The sequence below is a fragment of the Leucoraja erinacea genome, chromosome 9, assembly GCF_028641065.1.
Source record: "Leucoraja erinacea ecotype New England chromosome 9, Leri_hhj_1, whole genome shotgun sequence".
NCBI classification, from domain to species: Eukaryota; Metazoa; Chordata; class Chondrichthyes; order Rajiformes; family Rajidae; genus Leucoraja; species Leucoraja erinaceus.
This window is the reverse complement of record NC_073385.1, coordinates 30,962,521-30,990,093: the sequence shown is the minus strand read 5'-3', so window position 1 is coordinate 30,990,093 and position 27,573 is coordinate 30,962,521. Positions and strand designations below refer to the sequence as shown.

Below are 27,573 nucleotides of genomic sequence, written 5' to 3'. Positions count from 1 at the left end.
CATGAACCCCGTTTGGGGGGGGGAGCTGGAAAAGAGACGGGGATAGGTCAAAGTCAGTTTATTCCTCGTCTTCATCTAGCGATGGATGCAGGTGAGGGGGGTTTTATTAGCAGGTCATCTTACCTCCCAACTTTTGTCTTTCCATCTCTGACCTTTGTCCACCTTTCTTCCAATAAACTCCCCCTCACCTGACACGCGTATCACTTGTCAGACTTCCCCTCACTACAATGTCTAAAGAAGGGTCCCGGCCTGAAACATCTCCTATCCCTGTCCTCCGGAGATGTTGCCTGATCCTCTGAGTCTTCTGTGAGACACAGTGTCTTCTTTTGTTCAAGTAAGAGAATTAGGGCTAATTTTTTTTTTTTTTTTTTAGGTTTACCACCATTTTCAATAACTTCTCGATGTATATATTTTCATATTGCATTACTTCCTACATTTTGTGATCTTATATTTGCAGAGGAAGATGATGATGAAGAGGAGGAGGAAGATGATGAGGATGAAGATGAGGACATTGACTTGGATGAGGACAGCATGGATTATGACACAGAGGTACCTTCGCTGTCCTACATAACGCCTGGTGGGCCAATAAGGGGCAACAGAAACTTGACAAAGTTGATGGAGATGTCATATCAGCTTCCAGATTCCTTTGAGTGGAACCAGCATGATCAAGGTACTAAAAATCTTGGTAAGAATAAATAACTTTATTTGTGTATATGTGCGCTATTTAAATGTTATTTTTAAACAATTTTACTACAGCAGCTGAACAACAGGCACTTCCAATGTGTTGAGAATGCAAAGATTTCCTGACTGACAGTAGGATTATGTAAAAAAAAAAAAAAAAAAAAAAATTTAAATGTAAAAGAATATTGATTTGACCAATTATTTTGCAATATATGGCAAAATAATATAAGTTTGAATGACGGGTGTTGGATCGATCCTTTTGAGGTATATAACTCGCAGATATTTAGCTCTATTTAATTTGTTCTATTTTAATTGATTGCCTTCAATTTCATGGGTAGGTAGCGAGAATAAACAGAGTTCCATACTTTATAAACATATCTAATTTGAGTTTACGTGTATTTTGGTGGCACATTTCTGCTGAAACGTGAGTAATTGTATTTATCTATACATAACTAAGGCTCTGATCTTGTCATTTTCCGGTTTGTGCGGTCATTCTATTTGCGCAAAAACGATATGCAATAGCGCTACGATTTTTCGCCAGCTTACACACCGTTCTCCTGTGCTGCAGTTGCACCAAGTTTCGTTCCGATCGGTGATCTAATGTAAAAGTTATCGAGGTGTAAAATATCTTTAAAATCGCGCGTGCGCAGATCGATCTCCTCTTCTTCCGTTCAGCACCGCGTAGATTGATCTTTTCTCCTGTCACTCCGCGGGGCGGTCCGCCCTTTCCTGCGCCATCGCTTCTTTACTGGAGCTGAGGATGGCCGGCGGAGTTTTCCAACGGGATACAATTTTCGGTGGGACCAGAAACGGCCCAGCCCGGCGCGGGAAACATTGCCAAACGGAAAGCGGATAATCTGATCCTGGTTAAAGAGAACGGCCAGCGACCGCTGTAAGTCCCCATCGCACCGTCAGCTCCACCCCCTTCCCCTCTGGTCGCCCTTGCTGGCTCCTGCCCCCCTCCCCCATTATACCCTCCTCTCCCTCACCAGCTCTGTCTGTATCATGAAAGGTAAGTGGAGCATTGAAGCCAGATGGCCATTCATGAAAATGTTTGCTAGGTTTCTGAGCGCAGTACGTCTAATTCAATTTGATGTAATTGCCAGGCAGTGGGATGTTAGAAGCTGAAGTTCAGGTAGTGGAGTAGCATCAGAAAATTCTGGGTACTTCTGCAACAACTGTACTGTAACATCTGAACTCATCATTGGTACCTTGTCGATGGACATTTATTTAAGGCAGAAAAGTTTACAGATACAGCATGCAAGCAGGCTCTTTGTCCCACTGTGTCCACGCCAACCATTGATAACCAGTTCACACTAGTTATCTATGTATCCCACCTTTGCATCTATTCCCTGCCCATTAAGGGAAATTTTATAGAGGCCAATTAACCAACAAACCCGCATGTCTTTGGATTGTGGGAGCAAACTGGAGCACCCAGCAGAAACCCATATGCTTAAAGTGCAAACTCCATCCAGACAGATCGAACCTGGGTCTCTGGCGCAATGAGGCAGTAGTACAGCCAGACTTACTTTAAAAAAAAAAAAAAATAAGTTCAGGTCCACCACTGATTTTTTTTTTTTCCCAGCACCCAGGTTCCAAAGCTTTGCCATATGATCCGCTTTGCCGGACCAACAAAGGTCACAATAATGATACAACAGTAAAACCTCTGACCTACTATTTATACCCCTCCCATGCCTCTAAAGCTCCATGAACTGCTAGAAACTTCAATAAACCGAATATTAAATGTACATTCATTCTAAAGCAAAACTTGTATTTCTTGCACGGAATGCCCAGGCACCAGTTGCCCTTGGTACCAAGTCGAAGTCCGGATGAGGGTCAGATTAGCAGCCACCCAAGGGGCATGACTACCGGATTGATTCCCAGCGACCCAAGTTTTGCCGAATCTTCTCAAAATGCGGTAGGGCGGGCGCTCCCACCATCCGACATAGACCTCGGAGTCCAATGGTACTGCAACGGTCCGCCTAGACAGCCATGGGCTGAGATACCAGCCCACAACATAGATATAGATATCGATATCGATATCTATAGATATATATCTATGTATATGTATGTATGTATATATATCTATATCTATCTCCCTCCACAGTTCCTTCCTACATACATACTTCCTCTTGCTACCATAGATCCATCACTCTCCGTGTGAAAAATATGCTCCTCAGGTTTCTATTAAATCTTTCCCCGCTCACCTTAAACCTGTGTCCTCTGGTTCTCAATTCCCCTTCCCTGGGGAAAAAAGATTCTGTGCATTCACTCTATCTAAGCCCCTCATGATTTTAGACTCTTCTGTAAGATCACCTCTCAGCCTCCTGTGCTCCAAGGAATTAAGTTTTAGCTTGCCCAACCTCTCCATGTAGTTCAGGTCCTCGAGTTCTGGCAACATCCTTGTAAATGTTCCCTGCGAAATATATAGACATTTTAACCAGAACATTGATATTTGACAAGTAGAGGAAGTTCCAGTGCACTCCATGATGTTTGGGACAAAGACCCACCATTTATTTATTTATTTGCATCTGTAGTACACAATTTGAGATTTGTAATAGAAAAAAAACATGCAGTTTGTCAATGACCACTGCCCACAGAAAACAGAAATACAGAGGCTACACTGCAAAATGCAAACCACTGGTTAGCTGCAAAAATAGGATGGCTGGGTTAGTTTGCCAATAAGTACCTAAAAGAGCAACCACAGTTCTGGAAAAAAAATCTTATGGACACATGAAACAAAGATTAACTTGTACCAGAACGATGGCAAGAGCAAAGTATGGAGGAGAGAAGGAACTTCCCAAGATCCAAAGCATATCACGTCATCTGTGAAACATGGTGGTGGGGGTGTTATGGCCTGGGCATGTATGGATGCTGAAGTTATCTTCATTGATGATACAACTGCTGGTGGTAGTAGCATAATGAATTCTGAAGTGTACAGACACATCCTATCTGCTCAAGTTCAAACAAATGCCTCAAAACTCATTGACTGGCGGTTCATTCTACAGCAAGACAATGATCCCAAACATTACTGCTAAAGCAACAAAGAAGATTTTCCAAGCTAAAAAATTGTCAATTCCTGAGTGGCCAAGTCAATCACCTGATGTGAACCCAATTGAGCATGCCTTTTATATGCTGAAGAGAAAACTGAAGGGGACTAGCCCCCAAAACAAGCATAACCTAAAGATGGCTGCAATGGAGGCCAGGCAGAGCATCACCTGAGAAGGCACCCAGCAACTGGTGATGTCCATGAATAGCAGACTTCAAGCAGTCATTGCATGCAAAGGATATGCAAAAAAACACTAAACATGACTACTTTCGTTACATTGCTGTGTCCCAAGCATTATGGTGCCTTGTAATGGGGGGGACTATGTATAAACACTGCTGTAATTTCTACATGGTGAAACCAAAATGTATAAAAATGTCCTTTAATAAAACCTGACAATGTGCACTTTAACCACATGTGATTTTTTTTTTGTATTACAAATCTCAAATTGTGCACTACAGAGGAAAATAAATAAATGATGGGTCTTTGGCCCAAACATTATGGAGGGCATTGTCACCTAACAGTTTATGGGGAACAGTAAATCAGTTTGATTCATTTCTATTTCCTGAAGCTGTAACGTGTTTTAAGATTGGGTTTTCACAGTTGTGTAGTTTCCTGACATTTACCCATGCTCTCACGATTTGTTTTCAATGTTATGTAGTAAAGCATAAGCAGGGGTCACATTTGGGGTGTAGTGAGTCGTTTGGTTCCTTCAACCATGGCTGATCTATCTTCCCCTCTCAACCCCATTGGTATGGCCTTTAAAAGTAATTTGGACAGATAAGTGGATAGGAAGGGTGTAGAAGGCAACAGGCCCAATACAGGCAAATGGGACTCACTCAACATGTCAATATTAGTCATGGACAAGGTGGGACAAAGGGCCTGCTTCTTGCTGTGCACTCTTTAACTCTAAATCATTTCGTATTGCTTCCAGGCAGAAAATTGATGTAAAGATGCTTACTTTAAGACCCGTCCACTAATTCAAGCATCCAACACTGTAGTGATTTGGATGCCATTAGAGTTTTTAAAAAAAGTCAAGTTTCCATCAAGAAACTTGAATACAAAACCCAAATTGTTATACATTGTACTTTCAAGGGATTGCTGCACTATTAGAGATGCTCCATTTAAGATGTGGTTAATGGCATTGCATTACATTGTAAATCAGGACAATTCACTCCAGTACCCCAGTAAGGAATTGTTTAAAGTAATCGAATTGACATATAGAGTCATACAGTGTGAAAACAGGCCCTTCGGCCCAACTTGCCCACACCGGCCAACATGTTCCAGCTGTATTAGTCTCACATGCCACGTTTGGCCCATATCCCTCCAAACCTGTCCCATCCATGTACATGATTAATGTTTCTTAAACATTGGGATAGTCCCTGCATCAACTACCTCTGGCAGCTCATTCCATACACCCACTACCCTTTGTGTGAAAAAATTGAACCTCGGATTCCTATTAAATCCTTTCCCCTTCCCCTTCAACCTATGTCCTCTGGTCCTCGATTCATGTACTCTGGGCACGAGACTCTGCGCATCTACCCAATCTATTCCTCTCATGATTTTGCCCACCTCTATAAGATCACCCTCATCCTTCTGCGCTCCAAGGAATAAAGTCCCACCTTACTCAACCTCCCTATAGCTCGTGTTTAGCTCCCTATAGACATATTTTTCTCTTCTCTCTTTTTTGGTAGTTAATAAGAACTTATGAAATCTTACAGTGTCTTTAGCATTTGGTAGCCTTTCTAACAAATCATGGACAATGTAGATAACGTTCACACGTCGTTGTGGAATTACGGAGTAACAAGACACAGAAATATATCCTTTGGTCCAACTCATCATTGTCGACCAAGATGCCCCATATAAAATAGCAGTTCCGTCAGGAATTGCTTTACAAGCATTATAAGATGTAAATAAAATAAGTAATATATTTAAAGTCTTCTCTCTTTTTAGTGAGATGGTTGGCAACGTGACCTGCAAAGGGAAACAGAAAAGTTTAGTGATTGGCAAGAAGACGGCAGGCGCAAATCTGAGATTATCTACTTTGGAGGGAAGAATAACAAACTATTCTTTAACACACTGGACTAAGATTACAAATTGCTGAGGTACAAAGGGATCTGGAGATCCTGGTACATCATTTATACATAAACAACCTCCCCAAAGCAGACTATCAGGTTAATTATGCCACTGTTGTGGAATTTTATTGTATTGGCTGCCAGTATGAAAACAGGCCCTTCGGCCCACTGAGTCCATGCTGACATCCATTACCTGCTCACACTAGTTCTACGTTATCCCACTTTCGCATGCACTCCTTACTCATCGGGCAATTTACAGAGGCCAATTAACATGCAAACCCACACGTCTATGGGACGTGGGAGGAAACTTGAGTGTCCGGAGGAAATCCACGCAGTCACAGAAAGAATGTGCAAACTGCACACAGACAATGCCCGAGGTCAGGATAAAATCACTCCGGCACTGTGAGGCAACAGCTCTGCAGCAGATCTGTGCTCTGTTCTATTCTGTATTGAATCAGTAAAAGCACTTCAAATAAAATTGGTGTTTAATTTGCTGTGAAGAAATTTGGCCCATCCCAAGGTTTTTGAAAGTGTCTAGAAATACAACTTGTCCTCTTTTTCTCTCTCGAGACGTCTTTGCCAGCTGCCTAAAAACAGCATTATCCTTTTCCATTTGTAACTAATAGAACTTCACCTAGAAATTCATTTTAATTATTAGCACTGTTAACATTAGTGCATTACCCTCTGCCATCAGTATTCTTTCCATTTAAGCTAATAGGTAGCTGGCTTAGCTCTGCTGCAAGGATGAATTTGTAGAAACTAATGCATGTTTTAGGACCAAGTCGGGAAATTATCACAAGCAGAATTCCTAGTCCTTGGAGTGACCACTGGAGGGCGCCAACAAAAAAGGTATATGTTAACGGGTAGCTAATCTAAAGAACTATATCTAGCTCCCTCTTAGAATAGAATAGTTTCTTTATTGTCATTGTAACATGGGCCATGTACAACGAAATTTAAAATGTCAGCCAGTCAGTGCAGCATTCAAACATTTCTAAAGCTAACGAAACATCCACGGTAAAATAATAAAGATAAGCAAATAAATAAAAATCACAGACAAAGCACGCATACACACCCAACCCTCCATCCTTCTGTCGATTTCACCGTTACCACAGTCCCTTAGTCTGTATCGCCCCTGCGTTCCTTGGCGGCCACATTTAGTACTTTTATAGCAGTGGGGTAAAAACTGTTTTTTAGTCTATTTGTCCTTGTCCTTGTGGATCTGTACCGTCTGCCTGACGGCAACAGTTCAAACAGGGAGTGTCCGGGGTGGGAGATGTCCTTTATTATATTCTGGGTTTTTTTATTGCAGCGGGAACTGTGTAGGTCCTCCAAGGTAAGGAGAGGGCAGCCGACAATCCTCTGGGCGTTGTCAATGGCCCTCTGGAGCGCTTTCCTCTGAGCCGCTGTGCAGCTGGTGTACCACACGCATACACAGTATGTTAGTATGCTCTCAATGGAGCACCGATAAAAGGACAGCAGCAGCCTCTGAGTGATGTTGTTCTTCCTGAGCACCCTCAGGAAGTGCAGTCTCTGCTGGACCTTTTTCAGCAGCGCAGTGGTGTTCACGCTCCACGTCAGGTCCTCCTCAATGTGGATTCCCAGGAAGCGGAAATCCGCCACCCTCTCTACACAGTCCCCTCTGATGGTCAGTGGTACCATGTCCGTTTTGTTTTTCCTGAAGTCTATTATTACCTCCTTCGTCTTTGAGGTGTTGAGGAGCAGGTTATTTTCTTCGCACCACACTGTCAGCTGCTCCACCTCATCCCGGTAGGCGTACTCGTCCCCCGCGGAGATGAGTCCCACCACTGTAGTGTCATCTGCAAATTTGACAATGGTGTTGCTGTGGTGGGCGGGGGTGCAGTCATGCGTGTAGATGGTGTAGAGCAGGGGGCTCAGTACGCAGCCCTGTGGAGAGCCGGTACTGAGGCTGAGGGCCGTGGATGTGTGATGGCCCACTCTGACTCTCTGGCTTCGACCCGACAGGAAGCTATTTATCCACGTACAGGTGGAGTGTGGAAGTCCCAAGTCCCCCAGTTTGTCCACCAGTTTGTGGGGAAGGATAGTATTAAAAGCAGAGCTGTAGTCCACAAAGAGCATCCGCACGTAGCTCCCCCGCTGCTCCAGGTGAGACAGTGCAGCATGGAGAGCTGTGGCTACAGCGTCCTCTGTGGATCTATTCGCTCTGTACGCAAACTGGTGGGGGTCAAAGCTTCGGGGCAGAAGTGATCTCTTGAATACAATAGATGGTACGCACATGAAACGAGCTACCAGAGGAAGTAGATGAGGCAGATACAATAACAACATTTAAAAGACATTTGGTACATGGATAGGAAAGGTTTAGAGGAATATAGGCCAGGTGTGGGCAGATGGGACTTGTTTTGATGGGACATCTTGGTCAGCATAGATGAGTTTGGCTGAAGGGCCTGTTTTGTGCTGTATGACTCTATGACTAAGTGGCACCATGGGGCTTCGGTGATCAAATATTGCCGAATGCTTAATCTTTTATATGCATATTTGTGGATGGAAGATAAATACAAAAGAGAATATAGAATGGAGACTATATAGTATGGTAACTGTAGTACTATGTACTAAGTATAGTACAGGACTGGCCCTTTAGCCCACAATGTCTGTTCCAAACATTATGCCAAATTCAGCACACACAGAGTAAAGAGAAATATTTGATTCAGAAAATGTAAATAAAATGCTGTTCTGGCCTGTTGAATATTTGGAGGAAATTATGGTGCAAAATTAAAATTATATGTTGCCACTCTGCATTATAGAATCATTGATCTACCATCATTTTAGATGTTGATTTAATTGTTGATGTTTCAGGTAAAGCAAAGAAATTCTGGAAATGATTTTAGTTCAGTAACAAGTACTATAAATTTCAAAGGAGAGAAGGAATTGGTGACCTTTCAGGTCAAGACAAGAAGGTCTGAAGAAGGGTCTTGACTCGAAATGTCCCCATTCCTTCCCCATTCCATTCCTTCGCTCCAGCTGCCTGTCCTGCTGAGTTAATCCAGCACATTGTGTCTATCCTCGGTTTAAACCAGCATCTGCGGTTCCTTCCTACACTATAAATTTCAAATTTCTATAACTTTTTTGTTCAGTGTTGCTGAACATTCTTGTAAATGGGCCACAAGCCCTGAGGGGAGAATTGATGGAATATATAAAATTATGAGAGACATAGGTAGAGTAAACTTGGAATCTTTTTCCCAGGATGGAAATGTCAAAGGCTAGAGGGCATGACTTTAAGGTGAGAGGGGCAACATTTAAGGTAATGTGCAGGCAATATTTTTACATAAAGTGGTGAGTACCTGGAATGTCGGGGGTGGTGGAGACATATATGATAGTGGTATTTAAGAGGCTGTTAGATAGGCATGTGAATATGCAGGGAATGGAGAGATGTGGATCACATGCAGGCAAGAGAGATTATTATAACCTGGCATCATGTTTGGTCTGGACATTGGGGACCAAAGAGGTTTCTCCCATACTAGGTTCTATGTTCCATCCAAGCAATTTAATAATTAAATGATACAGGAACAGAAAAATCAAACGTGCAACCTTTTGTTTTTTACACTGTAATGAGTGGAGTCAAACACATATCAAGATACAGCACATGTTTATTAAATCTACTTGCAGCATCGATCTGCAGGGCATTACAGTTCCTAGTAGCTACTCATGCTGAACGGTGCAGGCAAGCTCTTGTTAATATAAAACGCATATTAGGCGGAGCCACTACTAATCTGAGGAAAGACATTCTTGCCATAGAGGGAGTACGGATAAAGTTCATCAGACTGATTCCTGGGATGTCAGGACTTTCATATGAAGAAAGACTGGATAGACTCGGCTTGTACTCGTTAGAATTTAGAAGATTGAGGGGGGATCTTATAGAAACTTCCAAAATTCTTAAGGGGTTGGACAGGCTAGATGCAGGAAGATTGTTCCCGATGTTGGGGAAGTCCAGAACAAGGGGTCACAGTTTAAGGATAAGGGGGAAATCTTTTAGGACCGAGATGAGAAAAACATTTTTCACACAGAGAGTGGTGAATCTCTGGAATTCTCTGGCACAGAAGGTAGTTGAGGCCAGTTCATTGGCTATATTTAAGAGGGAGTTCAATGTGGCCCTTGTGGCTAAAGGGATCAGGGGGTATGGAGAGAAGGCAGGTACAAGATACTGAGTTGGATGATCAGCCATGATCATATTGAATGGTGGTGCAGGCTCGAAGGGCCGAATGGCCTACTCCTGCACCTATTTTCTATGTTTCTAACAAACACTACAATTGGCTAGTAGGATATAACCAATCTACATACACTAAATTGAGAATTTTGCATAATTCCTCATTTGTAATTCTACTGTTTTAGGAAGATAAACTGAAGCACATTTTAGTGAGTTAAGACCAACTACTTTAAAAACAGGACATGTTATTCCCAGTTCCGAGTTAAATCCAAATGATTCTTGCTGAATTTTCTGAAAATAATTGGCACCTAAATGCAAGGGAGTTTTCATCCTCTGTTTCTGGTTTTCATTTCAGACAATATCACTTTATGTGCTTGTTTCAGCTCAAAAGAAAGACAAGGAGGATTGCTCAACCATTTCGATTCCAGTATTGAGTAGTCTAATGGCCAATTATACCTGCCCTTTGCAAATTCCCCACATAGTTGTGGGCTCCTGCTGATTGTATTATGTTGATTAAAGTCATCCTGCATATTGTTTATGACTGTTTGCTGGATTGTCTTCATGATACCTACCATTTCAAACTAACATGATAGTCTGTAGCCAGTCTTCACTTGTCCCTACTATGTGTTACCAGAGGCTCTCAATTCTTGAACAAAACACAAAAGGTTGGAGTAATTCAGTCATGCAGCATCCCTGGAATCTTCCACAGATGCTGCCTGACGCGCAGAGTTACTTCAGCTTTTGTGTTTTGCATTGGATGGTGTATATAATTTAAAAACCTCAAATCAGCACTGCGTATTTCAATGTCCCAGCTCCAGATAAAATACTACCCTATGACCAGGTTTTCATGATGTAGTCGTAAATCTTGAAGTTTAATTATGCCATGGGGGGAAAAAAAGTAAATTGAAACTCATAAATAATCTTTTCTTGACTTTTCCATCGATTTTCTTTTGCGGTTTACTTTAATCGTCTCAAGAGAGCAGATTATTATTGTAAAGCACAATTGCAGCATGAATAAATAAACATGTGTACTAATAAATAAAATGTGGGGAGCAAGTAACTGGGCAGGAATTATTCATAGCAACTCTTAAATTGAAACAAAGTCCTGGAGTTGAGTTTTCATATCATTTTCCTTAATTATATCAAAGGTTTTTGGGTGGAATGTGTTAAAGCAGCGTAAAAGATTCAGAAAAATTGTGTGTTACAGAATCATACAAAAATTACTTTTTTATGCATTATTTTACGTTGATTTAAGATTCAGTTGATAACTGAATATAAAACTGGCTTTGTCATTATCCCTCTCTCCACTCCCCAAAATAGTGAGATTCCAACACTTGCACAAAGATGGGAAGAAGTTTGAAGTTGTCCTTCTTAAGCGCACAGACGAGTTTTAAAAATACTAAGTTAGGAAGACTTCAGGTTTTGGTGCAAGCATGTTTCAAAATAAAGTTTTACTAGATATGTTTTAATTATTAAAACTACTAATAGGTCATTGCAATCCATCATTAATAAATTTAATTACTAAAATTTAAGTGTTGTATTATAGAATAATCCCACATAAACTCATTCCAAGCTGAATTTCATTTTCGATCTGCACTTATTTCCACTTACTATCTAAGGCATCATGTTACTAATATAAATATTGTCAAATGATAATTGAAACATAGAAAAATTGGTGCAGGAGTAAGCCATACGGCCCTTTGAGCCAACTCTGCCATTCAATATGATACAAGATACAAAGAATTTATTAGCCATGTATGTAAGAAAATACAAGGAATTTGATTTGCATATAGTCATACCAAAAAAGCAGCAAGACGCACAACTACATAAAAATTACCATAAGCATCTACCACAGCGCACTGTGACGGAAGGCAATAAAGTCTTATCTTCTTCCCTCCTTTTCTCCCACTTACGGGGCAGTCGAACCATCCGCAGTCGGAACGATTGAAGCTCACGCATCGGGGCGGTCGAAGCTCCTGCGTCTTGGAGCTCCTGAAGTCGGTCCCTCACCAAGGGACCGCCTGCTCCACGATGTTAAGTCCGCAGGCTCCCGCAGTTGGAGCTCCCAAAACCAATCCCCAGCAAGAGGCCGCCAGCTCCTCAATGTTAGGCTGCAGTGCGGACGGAGATACGATACGGAAAAAGTCACATCTCTGTCGAGGAAAGAGATAATAGTTTCCCCCACCCACCACATAATACAAAACGAAAACATACTTAAACCTCCATTTAACAACAAACTAAAAAGAACAAAAGAAGTAAAGGATGAGACAGACTGTTCGTGAGGCTGCCATTGTGCCCGGTGAATCATGGCTGATACTCTAAAATCAGTACCCCGTTCCTGCTTTTTCTCCATTCTTAAGGGGTTGGACAGGCTAGATGTTGGATGATTAGCCATGATCATATTGAATGGCGGTGCAGGCTCGAAGGGCCGAATGGCTTACTCCTGCACATATTTTCTATGTTTCGATGTTTCTATATCCCTTGATTCCTTCAGCCCTAAGAGCTAAATCTAATTCTCTCTTGAAAACATCCAGGGAATTGGCCTCCACTGCCTTGTGTGGCAGAGAATTCCACAGTTTCACAACTCTCTGGGTGAAAATGTTTTTCCTTATCTCAGTCCTAAATGGCCTATACCTTATTCTTAAACTGTGACTGGATTCCCCTAACATCGGGAACATTTTTCCTGCATCTTGCCTGTCCAATCCTTTAAGAATTTTATATGTTTCTATACGATACCCTCTCATCCTTCTATTTCCAGTGAATACGAGCCCAGTCGACCCATTCTTTCACCATATGTCAGTCCCGCCATCCCGTGAATTAACCTGGTGAACCTATGCTGTACTCCCTCAATAGCAATAATGTCCTTCCTAAAATTAGAAGACCAAAATGAACCATTGAGTAATACTAGAAACCAGGTTAGTTAGGAAGCAGCTGAAAGTCTCCAGCGAATATTGGGGACTAATTTTATAATGATGTTGTTCTTAGTCTAAAAAACAATTATTAAATTTACTCTCTAGGGTTTAGAAGATTGAGTTGCACCAGATTCTAACAGGGCATTATGCAGAGTTAATTTTTCTCCTCACTGGATGTACAGTGCGCATAAAGAGGTAATTACTCCCCTCTACGATCAGTCTGAAGAGGGGTCCGGACCCGAAACGTCACCTACACATATTCTACAGAGATGCTGCTCGACCTGCTGAGTTCCTCCAGCACTTTTGTACTTTAGACAGATTGTTACCAAACATTGCCGTGTAAATTTTGACCATGCAGTTAATGAACTTAATGAGTCATTAATTAATGCAAACAGTGTCATAAAATTACACCACATCTAGCTGGAGATCCACTTCATTCAACCTTTTGATGGACCTCATTTTAGGTGTAAGTTCATTATTGTCACATGTACAGTGAAAAACTTTGTTTTGCCTGCTATCCAAGCATATCAAATAAATGATACATAAATACACTCAAGTCAGACACAAGTACAAAGATAGAGCAAAGAGGGAGATACAAAGTGCAGAATCTAGTTCTCAGTATTTTAGTGCATCAATTCTATAGACCAAGTCCAATCTCCACAATAGGATAGAGATGAATTGGACAGTATCTTAGCTCATGGAAGGACCATTCAGAAGCCTGGTATAAAGGGAACAAAGCTATTCCCGAGTCTGGTGGTGTGTGCTTTCAAGCTTCTGTATTTACTGCTTTGATGACTCTGTGATGTCCCAACGTAGAGAAAGACTTGATTACAGCGGTGCAGCTGGTAGAGCTACTGTCTCACAGCGGTTCAATCCCGACCTTTGATGCTGTCTGTTTGGAGTTTGCACATGCTCACTGTAACCCCGTTGTTTTCTCTGGGTTCCTACTACATGCCAATGATGTGCGGGTTTGTAGATTAATTAGCCTCTATAAATTACCTCTAGTGTGTAAGAAGTGAATGGGAAAGTGGGTTAACATAGAACTCGTGTTAATGGGTGATCGATGGTCAATGTGGCCTCGATGGGCTGAAGGGCCTGCTTTTATGCTATATCATTCAAAAAATTGTACAATTACATTTCTGTAGCCAGCTTGTGGACTTGATTATTTAAGTGCTTATGAAAATAATAATGAATCTGCCATATTCAAAGATATTTACAATCAATTTTTCCATGATTGTGCTACCTCGCTTAGAACCTTCAGAGTTTTGAGGATAATCACCTTATTGTGCTACAGATGTGGATCAATGGTTCTTTTTATTATCACGTGTACCAAGGTACAGTGACATTCTTTTTCTCCACACAGAACAGTAAGATTATTGCCAGACATAAGTGCAATCCCCAATTACATAACAAATGCATAGAAACAGCCCACTGAATCCTTACGCTGAGTCCATCGCCAAGTTTTGGCACCATTTTCACAGCTGGCCATAAACACCCATTGCAGCCATCGGCTCTATCCGTCGTCCATCCGATGGCCATCGTCCTTCTCCTCGCCTGGCCACCTTCAATCCTCATGCCTCAGAGGCACATCCCACAGCCAACCTTGAGGGGCCGGAAGGTAAGAGCCCCGGTTCTCCTTACCAACCCTTTGCTCCAGTATTTGCTGCTGTCGCCAACTCCCTCCACCTCCTCTCCAGTTCCCGGCCCTCAGGGAGTGAGAAGGAGACGAGCCTTGGCCCCCCTGGTGCCTGCCGGGGTATGTTAGCGACCCCCGGTCCTTCGTGAACATCTGCCCTCACATGATCCATATCCCTCCAAAGTGCCTATCTAAAAGCCTGGTAAGTGTGTTCTCTGAAACATCGCCTGTTCTTGCCCCTCCTTTTCAAGTACAGCTGCTCAAGTGAAGGCAGATCTTTGTTTGACCTCCGGCCGCTGGAATGCCTGGGCATGGGGGGGTCTCATGAAAAAGGCTTGTGTTGTGATCAGGCAGCAGATAATATAACAAACACAATGTGTGTTCCCTGACATGTTGGATATTATGAGTCTGCTAGAGTTAGATAAATCCAAAGTGCACTCAGCAGGTCAGGCAGCGCCTGGGGATGGAATGGCTTGGAACACTTTCGGGTCAGGACCTTCCTTCATACTGACAGGAGACATACCATGTACTCTATCACAGGGGACAGATTATGTAGAGTCAGTCTGAAGAAGGGTCCTGATCTGAAACGTCGTCTGCCCATACACTCCCCAGGTCCTGTCTGACCCCTTGAGTTGCGTCAACACTCTGTGTTTTGTTCAAAATTCCAGCATCTGTAGTCTCTTGTGTCTCTGTTATATAAATCCATTTGCATTCACTGGATGTTGTGCTTCAAAGCCTGATTAAGAATACTTTGACACAATATCTGACAGAGTGCAACGCTTCACAGATATTTAAGGAAAATATATTTTACTAGATTTCTGTTCGGGGGCAAAAAAGAAATTCCGTTGTTAGATTTGGCAATTTTGTCTTTCAATCAACAAGCCCACGCAGCCTTTGACCGTTTAAAATAATTTTTAGGCGTCCATTAAGTCATGAAATATTTTCCCAAGAATTTCCTTGTTTGTCTCTGACCAGTTTTGGTTGAAAAAAAATCAAAGATATAACACTCAATACTTTTTCAACATTCATATCTTTTTAGCCCCAGTCCTAAAATCCTTAGTAAACCCCTTGGAAAAATTGATGCTTTTTGACATTATGTGAGATCTCATAAAATCATTAGAACATTCAGCACAGGAGCAGGCCCTTCAGCCCACAATGTTTGTACCGAACATGATGCCAAGATAAACTTATCTCATCTGTCTGCATATGATCCATATCCATCCATTCCTTGCACATTTATGTATCTAATAGCATTTTAAACACCACTATCTTATCTGCTCCCAACACCATCCCTTGCAGTGCCTTGCAGGCAGTGACATAGCGTGTGGGGGCGTTCAGAGGGGCGGTTGCCCCGGGCGCTAAATTTTTAGGGGTGCAAAAAAATTGTTGGATTAAAAAAAAAAGCTTCGAGGCCAGGCCGCAGCTGCCGCCGTCCCAGCTCCAATGCCGGGCGGCCGCTGCCGCTGTCCCAGCTCCGAGGCCAGGCCGCCGCTGTCGCTGCCACTGCTGCCGTACCAGCCGCTGCCGCCGCTGCCGCCGCCGTCCCAGCTCCGATGCCGGGTGGCCGCTGCCGCTGTCAAAGCTGCCGCTGCCGCTGCCCAGTTCCGAGTTCTAGTCGCCGCTGCCGCTGTCCCAGCCGCCGCTGCCGCTGCCCCAGCTCCGAGGCCGCCAGCTCCGCCATTAGGCCTCGGCGCAGGCGGAGACGGGGGATACGACAAAAAAAGTTGCATCCCCCGAAGGAAGAGATCAAAAACGCCCCCCCCATACACAACATAATGAACCAAAAATCAACTAAACAGGACAAAAGAACAACACACAAAAAAAACAAAAAACAGACAGACTGCAGGCCAGCCGCAGCTGCTAAGGCACCGCCGCCATCTTTTTGTTAGGTTGAGAAAATAAATACAAAACTTGGATTTATAACAGCTCATGGGCCAAGGCTAGCCGCTAATGAGGAGGCGCAATATTTTAAACTGCCCCGGGTGCTCAAAACCCACCCTACGCCACTGTTTACAGGCACCCACCAAAGGCTTGTTCCACATTTCTCCTTTAAACATCACCCCTCTCATTATTAATTAAATTGGTACAATTTATACATTCTTAGACAATGGTTCACATGCAGGGTTACACGCATACACTCGATGCCCAAGGGCCGATTTCACAGTCCAAAAGAAACTAATGGCATTTTACAGCTGGCTTATCTTACCAATGTTGCACTGAAGCAGAACTATTAACCTTCAAAAGTTTAGCTGTTTGTTGACAAAGTGCTATTAATGGACCAATTTTATTTTTTTTTAAAGGAAAAAATGAGTAAACTCTGATATATAGCTACAAAATATTTGAATGCAATATTGTAGCACTGACTTAACCTTTATAGAAGATGCAAGGATGCTTGAGTGGAGATTAGATTGTGAATGTGGTGATTGTCTTAACTTAATTTGTTTTGTGCAAATTAACCAATTTCACACCTGACAATTGAGTTCCCTATTGCACTGACAAAATCTAAATAAACTGGAAGAAGAAATTCTTCTAAAATGGTTATGTGCTTTGAATGTTTGTTAATTATTATAAATCTTTTAGAGTCATAGAGCTGTACAGCACACAGACAGGCTCACCTCACCCATGCTGGTTAGTCTCATTTGCCTACATTTAGCTCATTTGTTTAATAGAAACACTGAACTTTTTACCTCAATGGGATTTTTCAACAGGAGGGGAAGGGCCAATTGGTATTGCAGTTGGAACTGTTGCGACAGGCAGGGGAAGTGCAAATGGAATTTTTTTTTAAAGTCCACCACTGAGTGCTGGAATCTTACATTCGGGAACAGGTTACGTTGCTTTGGGGGAAGGGCTGAGTGGTGGAATATTGCATTGGGAGGCCTCACCATTGGGGGAGCAGACATATTCTGATTCACATTTTCCATTAAAATCATTAAAATAATTCCTGCCAGCTTCCAACACACTTTGATATAATGTTGCGACACAGGAACACTGAACTTTCCACATCACAGGAGGGGAGGGCGAATTGCTATGGGTGAGTGGTGGAAAATTGCATTGTGGGAACAGGTTACGTTGGGGGAACGGGTGTGTGGTGGAAATGGGTTGCGTTGGGGGAATGGGTGAGTGGTAGATTAATGCGTTGGGGGAATGGGGCCCAACGGGTCCCACTTGGTCTAGTATTCCTCTAAACCTTTCCCATCCATATAATCCCAATTTTCCCCATTACATACTTTGGACTCCAAAACTGGTATGTTACAGTGCTGAGGACTATATTCTGCACTATAGCTTCCCCTTTACTTTACCTACTGTACTTGAATTTGGTTTGATTGTATTATGTATATAGATGCTCTCCGACTTATGTAAGGGTTATGTGCCATGGGCCCTTGCGTAAGTCAGATGTTATGCAAGCTGGAAACAGAAGTTCTACTGTGCATTCTTAAATTTACTATTCGACGTGGAGACCACATAGGAGCCCTGAGGTGGAGACCATGGGGGCGTCAGTAAGTTTAAAGAATTGCTTATGTAAGTGCGAGTTTACGTAAGACGCCTATTATATAAGTGCCTGTAGAATTATCTGATTTGTGCAAGATAAATCTTTTCTCTGTTCCTCGGTACATTTGACCAAAATAAAGGTAAATCCATATGTCCAAACTCCTTTAAAAGCCGTAATTGTTTCTACTTCTATAAACCCTTTCGGGCAGCTCATTCCAGATATAGACTCTTTGTGAAAAGTTGCCATTGAGGTCCCTCTTAAATCTCTTCCCTCTCAACTTAAGCCTATGCCCACTTGTATTTGAATCCTCTATGCTTGGAAAAAGACCGAATATTCACTTTATCCCTGTACACCTCAATAAGGTCACCTCCTCAGCCTCCAATGTTTCAAAGGAAAGAGTCCCAGCCTATCCGACCAATAATTCAAGCTCGCCAGATAAAATCCTGGTGAAGAATACAATATCCCCACCGCAGTCTATTCCCTCTTAATTGCAGATCAGCCCATTTTAAGCAGACAGGGCGGGGAAGTGAGGACAAAGAAATGAGATGGGAAAATATAGGGCTGGCAGCTTGAAGCCCCATATCCTCCCCAATATTGGGTACTAGACTAAGTGGGACCCGTTGGGTCCCAGCTTCACACAACAGGGGTGGTCCCCCAATGCAATATTCCACCGCTCCACCAATTCCAGTTTTGCTGGCCAGTTGGGGGGGGGGGGGGGGCTTTCTGGAGTGCTAGCATGGGTGTTGTGGGCCGAAGGGACTGGTTTCCAGAGGGTTAGTATGGACAGTGTGGACCGAATAGATTCTTGGACTGGCAGCTCAGTCACTCAGGCCTGGCAGGCTGGCAGCTCAGTAACTCAGGCCTGGCGGGCTGGCAGCTCAGAAACTGACAGAAATTCTGCCCAAAACAGGTGACAGACTCTGTAACAGAGAAGGGGAGAGAGTGGAGAATCAATTTTAGACATTTTCATCTTATTTTACAGATCACAGCAATGAAGGAGGAAAGTCTATCCTTTTGTGGATCTCTAGAGAGCTAGTATGGGTGTTGTGGGCTGAAGGGACTGGTTTCCAGAGGGCCAAGATGGACATTATGGACTGAATGGATTCTTGGACTCCCAGTTCAGTGAGTCATGGCTGGTGGGCTGGCACTTCAGTTACTTACAGCTGGTGGGCTGGCAGTGTACTTACTCATGGCTGGTGGGCTGGCAGTCCAGTGACTTATGGCTGGTGGGTTGCCAGTTCACTCAGTCACCCCTACTCTCTTCACCTTCCCCCCACTCTGCTCCTTGCCATTCCCCTCCCCCCTCACGCATTCAGTCCCTCCCCTCCACCCCCCCCCCCCCCCCCCCCCCCACCCCTCATGCATTCTTAGTGGCTCTCCGACAGCGCATCCATTCCTGCTTATTAGGTTCCCATTGTGATGAAGAACGCGCAGGCATGGCAGGTGGAAAAAGGATTTATCAAAGTTTAAAATGTGAATAACTCTTTAAAATATAACAAGAATTTAAATGTTAAAGATGAGATATATTAGGTTCAGTTCTTTCTTGTTGTGTCTCTTGTTGTGTTCTGCTACTCACTGCCTCTTGGTGTCCCCACAGCATTTCAAGCAGAGTGCAGGCCAGAAATACACACACACGCACACACACACACACACACACACACACACACACACACACACTCACACTCACACTCCACCACACACACACACACACACGCACACACACAAACACTCACACACACACACACACATACTCACACACATACTCACACTCACACACACAGATTCACACACACACACACACAATCACACACTCACTGACTCACACACCATGTATAGATACATAGAAAATAAGTGCAGGTGTAGGCCATTCGGCCCTACGAGCCTGCACCGCCATTCAATATGATCATGGCTGATCATCCAACTCAGTATCCCGTACCTGCCTTCTCTCCATACCCCCTGATCCCTTTAGCCACAAGGGTCACATCTAACTCCCTCTTAAATATAGCCAATGAACTGGCCTCAACTACCCTCTGTGGCAGAGAGTTCCAGAGATTCACCACTCTCTGTGTGAAAAATGTTTTTCTCATCTCGGTCTTAAAGGATTTCCCCCTTGTCCTTAAGCTGTGACCCCTTGTCCTGGACTTCCCCAACATCGGGAACAATCTTCCTGCTAGCCTGTCCAACCCCTTAAGAATTTTGTAAGTTTCTATAAGATCCCCCCCTCAAACTCATAAATTCTAGCGAGTATAAGCCGAGTCTATCCAGTCTTTCTTCATATGAAAGTCCTGACATCCCAGGAATCAGTCTGGTGAACCTTCTCTGCATTCCCTCTATGGCAATAATGTCCTTCCTCAGATTTGGAGACCAAAACTGTACGCAATACTCCAGGTGTGGTCTCACCAAGACCCTATGGCAGTAAACTTTCTTGAATTTTCTCACATGGCTGAACACGGCCTCTCCACTGTGGGGCTTCCGCAGTCAGCGGAACCTCTGCAATCAGCGTGACTGCTGCACTTACTGGGAATTACGCAGTCACGGCGACCTCTGCACTCACCGGAAATTACGCAATCAGCGCAACCTGTCATTTCATTTCATTTACAATTAAGCATTACACTTTCAAGCACAGGCAGGACAGCAGGCCAAACAACTCATGGCATTGTCATTAAGGGCTAACATATAATTTATTGCAAGTGCATTGCAGACTCGCAGTTCAGTTGATTCACAGCTTAGAATGACAGTTGTGGCCTCTCCCTCACAATCTTACATAGATACATGGAAAATAGGTGCAGGAGTAGGCCATTTGGCCCTTCGAGCCTGCACCGCCATTCAATATGATCATGGCTGATCATCCAACTCGGTATCCCGTACCTGCCTTCTCTCCATACCCCCTGATCCCTTTAACCACAAGGGCCACATCTAACTCCCACTTAATACCGAGTTAATACCGGCAAAGGATGCACAGGAGGATTTTAGTGCGTTACCAATTCTGATGTGTGTAGGACATCAGCAAAGATTACATTGAAAGGTTAGATGGGAACAGCTTGTTAAGTCTCACGCAAACGCATTAACCCAGTGTTACAAGGGAACAGGTTCAAGGAAATGACTAGTAGAACAGAAAAAGGCTCACTCGTCCATTTAGTTACAAATCGGTTTTATTGGCAAGAGAGCCGTCGGTGAACCCGTCTCGTACAAAAACGAAACTTATGACTTCCAGGCGCCTGCCGTTGTACAGGTAAGAAATCAGTCATTGAAATAACCGCCGGTAAGTCATGGCCAATCGCGCTTCTCCCAAATTCAAACTATAAGAAATGGCAGAGAAAAACATTTTTCACACAGAGAGTGGTGAATCTCTGGAATTCTCTGCCACAGAAGGTAGTTGAGGCCAGTCAATGGCTATATTTAGCAACGTTACAAAATTTTGAGATTTAAAAAATCAAGTCTGCAATTTATCCCATCAGATAAAGCATAACAATAAGTTTAATTTGACACCAAATTCACTTTCATATCTCAAGTATTAAAACAGTTATGACCATTTTCATACTCGGAAATTAGCATCTTGTTCCCTATTGATTTTCAATGGACATTACAAAAAAGCTGTGATCTTGGATAGTCAAACGCCCATTTCTTAAGGAAAGATTAACATTTTTAAATAGCCTAAGTGTCCAAAGATTATTCACAAATAATTCACAATATAACATGATTTTTATATCTAATTTACATTAATTTATAGGCCAAATGGAAGGAATTTAGTGTTCAATTGCTGCAAATAAATGCCCATTTAAATCGGCTTTCTAGTGGGTTTCTGTGAACGCGCTGGTTTAGAACGTTGACATAGCGCTGGATTAGTGCCCTCAAATGCCGAGAAAAATACTGCGGGATATAAAAAGCCCAAAATGAACCACTCGCTATAGATAACTTTAATTACAGGATTATATATATGCCCCATTTAATGTAAAAATAAGGTACATACCTTTAATTGTTTGCTTTATAAAACCCTGGGGCTGCGAGAGGTTGCGGAATCAGAGAGTAATTTTAAAACTATTATAACTATATTATCGAGGCCTATAAAACTAATAATACCTTTTGCGACCGGGTCTTGCAGCGATTTTTCGTTAATTATTTACTAGGCTAAACATGTGCGATTAGTACAGCCTAGTAAAAATCGCGTTTTAAACCCGCCCCCTCCAAACAGCGCCAAAATCACCGACATGGCTGAGGGCAGATTCCTAATGACGATTCAGGTAGGTTTTGTAACATACCTACTATATTGAAGAGGGAGTTAGATGTGGCCCTTGTGGTTAAAGGGATCGGGGGAATGGAGAGAAGGCAGGTACAGGATATTGAGCTGGATGATCAGCCATGACCATATTGAATGGCGGTGCAGGCTCGAAGGGCTGAATGGCCTACTTTGCACCTATTTTCTATGTTTCTATGCCCCTCTCCTCCCTCCCTCCCAAAATTAACACCTAGCATTAATGAATCAAAAGAAAACTAATGGTATTTTCCAATTGATTCATTTTAACTACATTGCAGGAAAGCAAAAACATGAACTTTCAGCCTTTAGTAGTTTGCTGGTAAGCCATAATTAATTATTATGGTTCATTAACAGATAACAAAAATGCAAAAATTAACAATCCAGTTGTACAGCTACAGAATAATTCAATACGGTGCAGGTGTGTGAGCCTAAGAGTCCAATGAACAGAAGCTCCCTCTGGACGTTGGTCTTACAGAAAGGGCTTCAGATTAGGGCAAGCCCACAGTTTATTGGCCATCCCTGATTGCCCACGCTAAAAGATGGTGGTGAATCATCTTCCAGAACTAATGTAGTAGTCCTTCTGGTGAAGGTACTCCCACTATGCTATTGGGTAGGAAGTTTCAGAATTTAGACCCAGCAACAAGATATTTCCAAATTGGAATGGCATTCAAACTTGGAGGATTACTTGTAGGTGATGTTCATATGTGTCTACTACCCACATCCAAGGTGAACGTGGCTGCCAGTTTGGGAGGTACTGTTAAAGTACCCTAAGCAAGGTAACAATTGTCCAATTTATAGATGATATACATGGCAGTCACTGGGCATCAGTGGCAGAGAGACTAAATGTTAATGGTGTTTATGAGGCATCAGTCAAATAGGCTGCTTTGTCCCAGAGGTGTCAAGCTTCTCGAGAGTTGCCAGTGGAGAGTATTCCTTCATGCTCCAGATGGTCGATGGCTTGGTGTGTCTGGAGGCATCACTCTCCACAGTTCACTCGGCCTCTGACAAGCTCTTATTGCTAACAGATGTGTGTGGTTTGGTTGATGCTGGAGGACTTAGCGATGATAATGTTATGGAATGTCAAGGGAAGGTGGTCTCTCATGTTCAAGATGGTCATTGCCTTGTACTTCTGGACCGCAGTGTCACCCTCTTCTTAGCCCATGCTTGAATGTTGACAAAGTCTTGCTAAATGCAGGCATGGGGAACTTAATGTGCTGAGATGTTGCAAATGGAATTGGGCACTATTCAATCATGAACAAACATCCAAACTTTTGCCGATATGATGGATGGAAGGCAAGTGAAGATGTTTAATTCCAAGCTCAATGTGCAGAGGAACTAACGCTGGGGGGTGTGACATCTAAAAACCACAGCTCATGACCTTTTTTCGAGGTATGAATCCATTGACATTTTTGGTTGAATGGGATTGCATCCAATTCCTGAAGGCAACTGGATGTTTAGGAAGTAACAGGCTAGATGGAGGCCGGATCTGCCCTCCTGCTGAGTTACTACACTAGCCCCCAAGTATGATATTGTGAGTTAAGGAATCAGATGCACTTTGTAGCTGGCCTCTCTTCTTGAGTTTAGTGATGGGGATTGCTGACTGACTAAAATAACCTGATGATTTACATATCTTTTCTCATCCTTTGTTAATTGTTTTCAATTAAGGCCTACGGCATCAAACTGCTCTTCATTACATTTATAGTGTTGTTTTATACTTTATGAGTTGTATTAAAATTTGCAGTGAGCAATGACGTAGGGGATGACCATCTGAGTGTGATACCTAAAGGCCCTGTCCCACTTACGCGTGCTTGGCACGTAAATTACGCGACCTCGTTGTCGCGTTGAGGTGCACGGGCATCGTGTGGCCGTGCAGGGCTGGTCCCACTGAGAAGCGCGGAGGGGTATGTAGTTGTGAGCGGTATCGCACGGCACTCCTGGATTTTGTACCAAACTAAATCTTTGTGCGCCACCAGCCTGTCGCGTAACTTACGGCCAAAGTGGGACAGGCCCAAGATCCTGGCGCGATGCAATGTCTCACCTCCAACAGCAGCAGAAGCAGGCAAACGATCGCCGAACTTGGCCTGGGGCTCACGGTCATTGCGGAGCCGGATCCGCCGCTACTCCCAGAGCGGGACAGGAAAATTGAAGATAGACACAAAATGCAGGAGTAACTCAGCGGGACCGGCAGCATCTCTGGATAGAAGGAATGGATGACGCTTCGGGTCGAGACCCTTCTTTCAGACTGAAGAAGGGTCTTGACCCGAAACATCACCATTGCTTCTCTCCAGAGATGCTGCTGGTCCCGCTGAGTTACTCCTGCATTTTGTGTCCATCTTCAAATGACGTCACGCGCTCCAGACGGCTGTGCGGGCGCATGATGACGGGCGGGACTGTTGCGCCTCAACGCGACAACGAGGTTGCGTAATTAGCGTGCCAAGGACACGTAAGTGGTACAGGGGCTTCAGGATACACTCACTATAACCTCATCATTTCTCTTGGCCAGCATACTAGTGAATGTGGATATATTGGAGATGCATACTGAGGAGATTAGCAACCTAATATTGCAGCAATCAGAAATAATGACACAACACTAAAATATTGATGTGAATACGAGTTCTGCCACAGCCAGTAAACATGCCCCTCAAATATGTAACCTGTGCTCACATTTAGTTTGGTTTTCATTCCTTTTTATGGTGAATTTTGTGTTCGGCAAAAAGAGGAATTAAACACTAATCTAGTATCAACTTTAACTGCTGTCAAGTCATGCAAATTATGGAACGCTTGATTGTTTGAAAGATAGTCAATAGTGTTTTATTGTCATATGTCCCGGATGGGACAATGAAATTCTTACTTGCTGCAGCACAACAGAATATGTGAATATGTAAATATGGTACATAACAGGGGAAGAGAAAAAAAAAAGAAAATGTTCAATAAATAACAAATATAGTGTAATAATGATATAGTCTTAATACTATACTTAATACTATCTTAATACTATAGTAATAATATAGCCCCAGGGTTGCGTCCTCAGCCCCCTATTGTACTCCCTGTACACACTTGACTATGTAGCTAGGTTCAGCTCCAATTCAATAATTAAGTTTGCTGATGACACTGTGGTGGTGGGCCTGATCTCAGACAACGATGAGAAAGCCTACCGGGAGGAGGTGGCTGATTTAGCACTCTGGTGCCAGGATAACAGCCTCCTCTTGAACATCAAAAAAACGAAGGAGCTGATCATGGACTTTAGGAGGGCACATCATCCGAGGATGTACACTCCATTGAGGATAAATAGGGATCCTGCGGATAGGGTGAACGGTTTTAAATATCTGGGAGTCCACATCTCCGAGGATATGACATGGGCATCACACGCCTCAGCACTCGTGAGTAAGGCAAGGCAGCGCCTTTACCACCTCAGGCAATTGAGGAAATTCAGAGTGTCTCCGAGGATCCTCCAGTGCTTCTACACAGCGGCAGTGGAAAGCATCTTGTCCGGGAACATTACCATCTGGTTTGGGAATTGCTCTGCCAAGGACAAGAAGGCTCTGCAGAGAGTAGTGCGTTCGGCCGAACGCACTATGGGAACTTCACTCGCCCCCCTGCAGGAACTATACAACAGGAGGTGCGACTCCAGAGCAAATAAAAACCTGGGAGACCCCTTCCACGCCTGCAACGGACTGTTCCAGCTGCTACGGTCAGGCAAACGCCTCCGTTGCCATGCGGTGAGAACGGAGAGGTTGAGAAGGAGTTGCTTCCCAGAGGCAATTCGGACTGTAAACGCCTCTATCTCACCAGGGACTAACTCTACTGAACGTTTTTCCTTCATTATTTATTATGTAAAAGAATATGTATGTTATGATTGTGTTTATAATTTGTTTGGTTGTTTTTGTTGTTTGTCTTTTGCGCAAAAGTCCGCAATTGCCACTTTCATTTCACTGCACATCTCGTATGTGTATTTGACAAATAAACTTGACTTGACTTGACTTGACTTGATATAGTGAGATGAGTGTGTGGCCAAGATGGTGTGGGACTTTGGCTGCCTTTTTGAGGCAGCGACTACGATAGATTCCTTCGGCGGTGAGGAGGTCAAAGCCGGTGGTGGACTGGGCAGTGGTCACAATTTTTTGTAGTCTTTTTCACTCCTGGATATTCAAGTTGCCGAACCAGGCCATGAAGGAAATCCACATTAGGCAGGAAATGGTGGGTTACACAAAAAAGCTGGAGAAACTCAGCGGGTGCAGCAGCATCTATGGAGCGAAGGAAATAGGCAACGTTTCGGGCAGGAAATGGTGTTGGGTAGACTGATGGGACTGAAGGCTGATAAATCCCCAGGGCCTGATGGTCTGCATCCCATGATACTTAAGGAAGTGGCTCTAGAAATCGTGGAAGCATTGGTGATAATTTTCCAATCTTCTATAGGCTCAGGATCAGTTCCTATGGATTGGAGGGTAGCTAATGTTATCCCACTTTTTAAGATAGGCAGTAGAGAGAAAACAGGGAATTATAGACCAGTTAGCCTGACAACGGTGGTGGGGTGTCAATTATAAAAGATGGAATAGCCGCACATTTGGATAGCAGTAACAGGGTCGGTCAGAGTCAGCATGAATTTATGAAGGGGAAATCATGCTTGACTAATCTCTGGAATTTTTTGAAGATGTAACTAGGAAAATGGACAAGGGAGAGCCAATGGATGTAGTGTATCTGGACTTTCAGAAAACATTTGATAAGGTCCCACATAGGAGATTAGTGGGCAAAATTAGGGCACATGCTATTGGGGGTGGAGTGCTGACATGGATAGAAAATTGGTTGGCAGACAGGAAACAGAGAGTGAGGATTAACGGCTCCCTTTCAGAATGGCAGGCAGTGACTAGTGGGGTACTGCAAGGCTCGGTGCTGGGACTGCAGCTATTTACAATATACATCAATGATTTGGATGAAGGAATTGAAAGTAACATTAGCAAATTTGCAGATGACACAAAGCTGGGTGGCAGTGTGAACTGTGAAGAGGATGCTATGAGAATGCAGGGTGACTTGGACAGATTGGGGGAGTGGGCGGATGCATGGCAGATGCTGTTTAATGTGGATAAATGTGAGGTTATCCACTTTGGTAGCAAAAACAGGAAGGCAGATTACTATCTAAATGACATAGTTGGGAAAAGGGGAAGTACAATGGGATCTGGGGGTCCCTGTTCATCAGTCTATGAAAGTAAGCATGCAGGTACAGCAGGCAGTGAAAAAAGCAAATGGCATGTTGGCCTTTATAACATGAGGAGTCGAGTATAGGAGCAAAGAGGTCCTTCT

The 27,573-nt window shown here is 43.3% G+C and overlaps 1 protein-coding gene across 1 annotated transcript in view; it reads left to right on the top strand.

Moving 5' to 3' along the window:
• LOC129700200 (armadillo-like helical domain-containing protein 4) overlaps nt 1–27,573 on the top strand; it is a 94,611-nt gene that overhangs the window by 35,710 nt on the left and 31,328 nt on the right. The window contains exon 6 of the mRNA XM_055640483.1: nt 458–685. Within this exon, the coding sequence (XP_055496458.1) occupies nt 458–685 (228 nt within the window). The remainder of the gene's footprint in view (nt 1–457; nt 686–27,573) is intronic.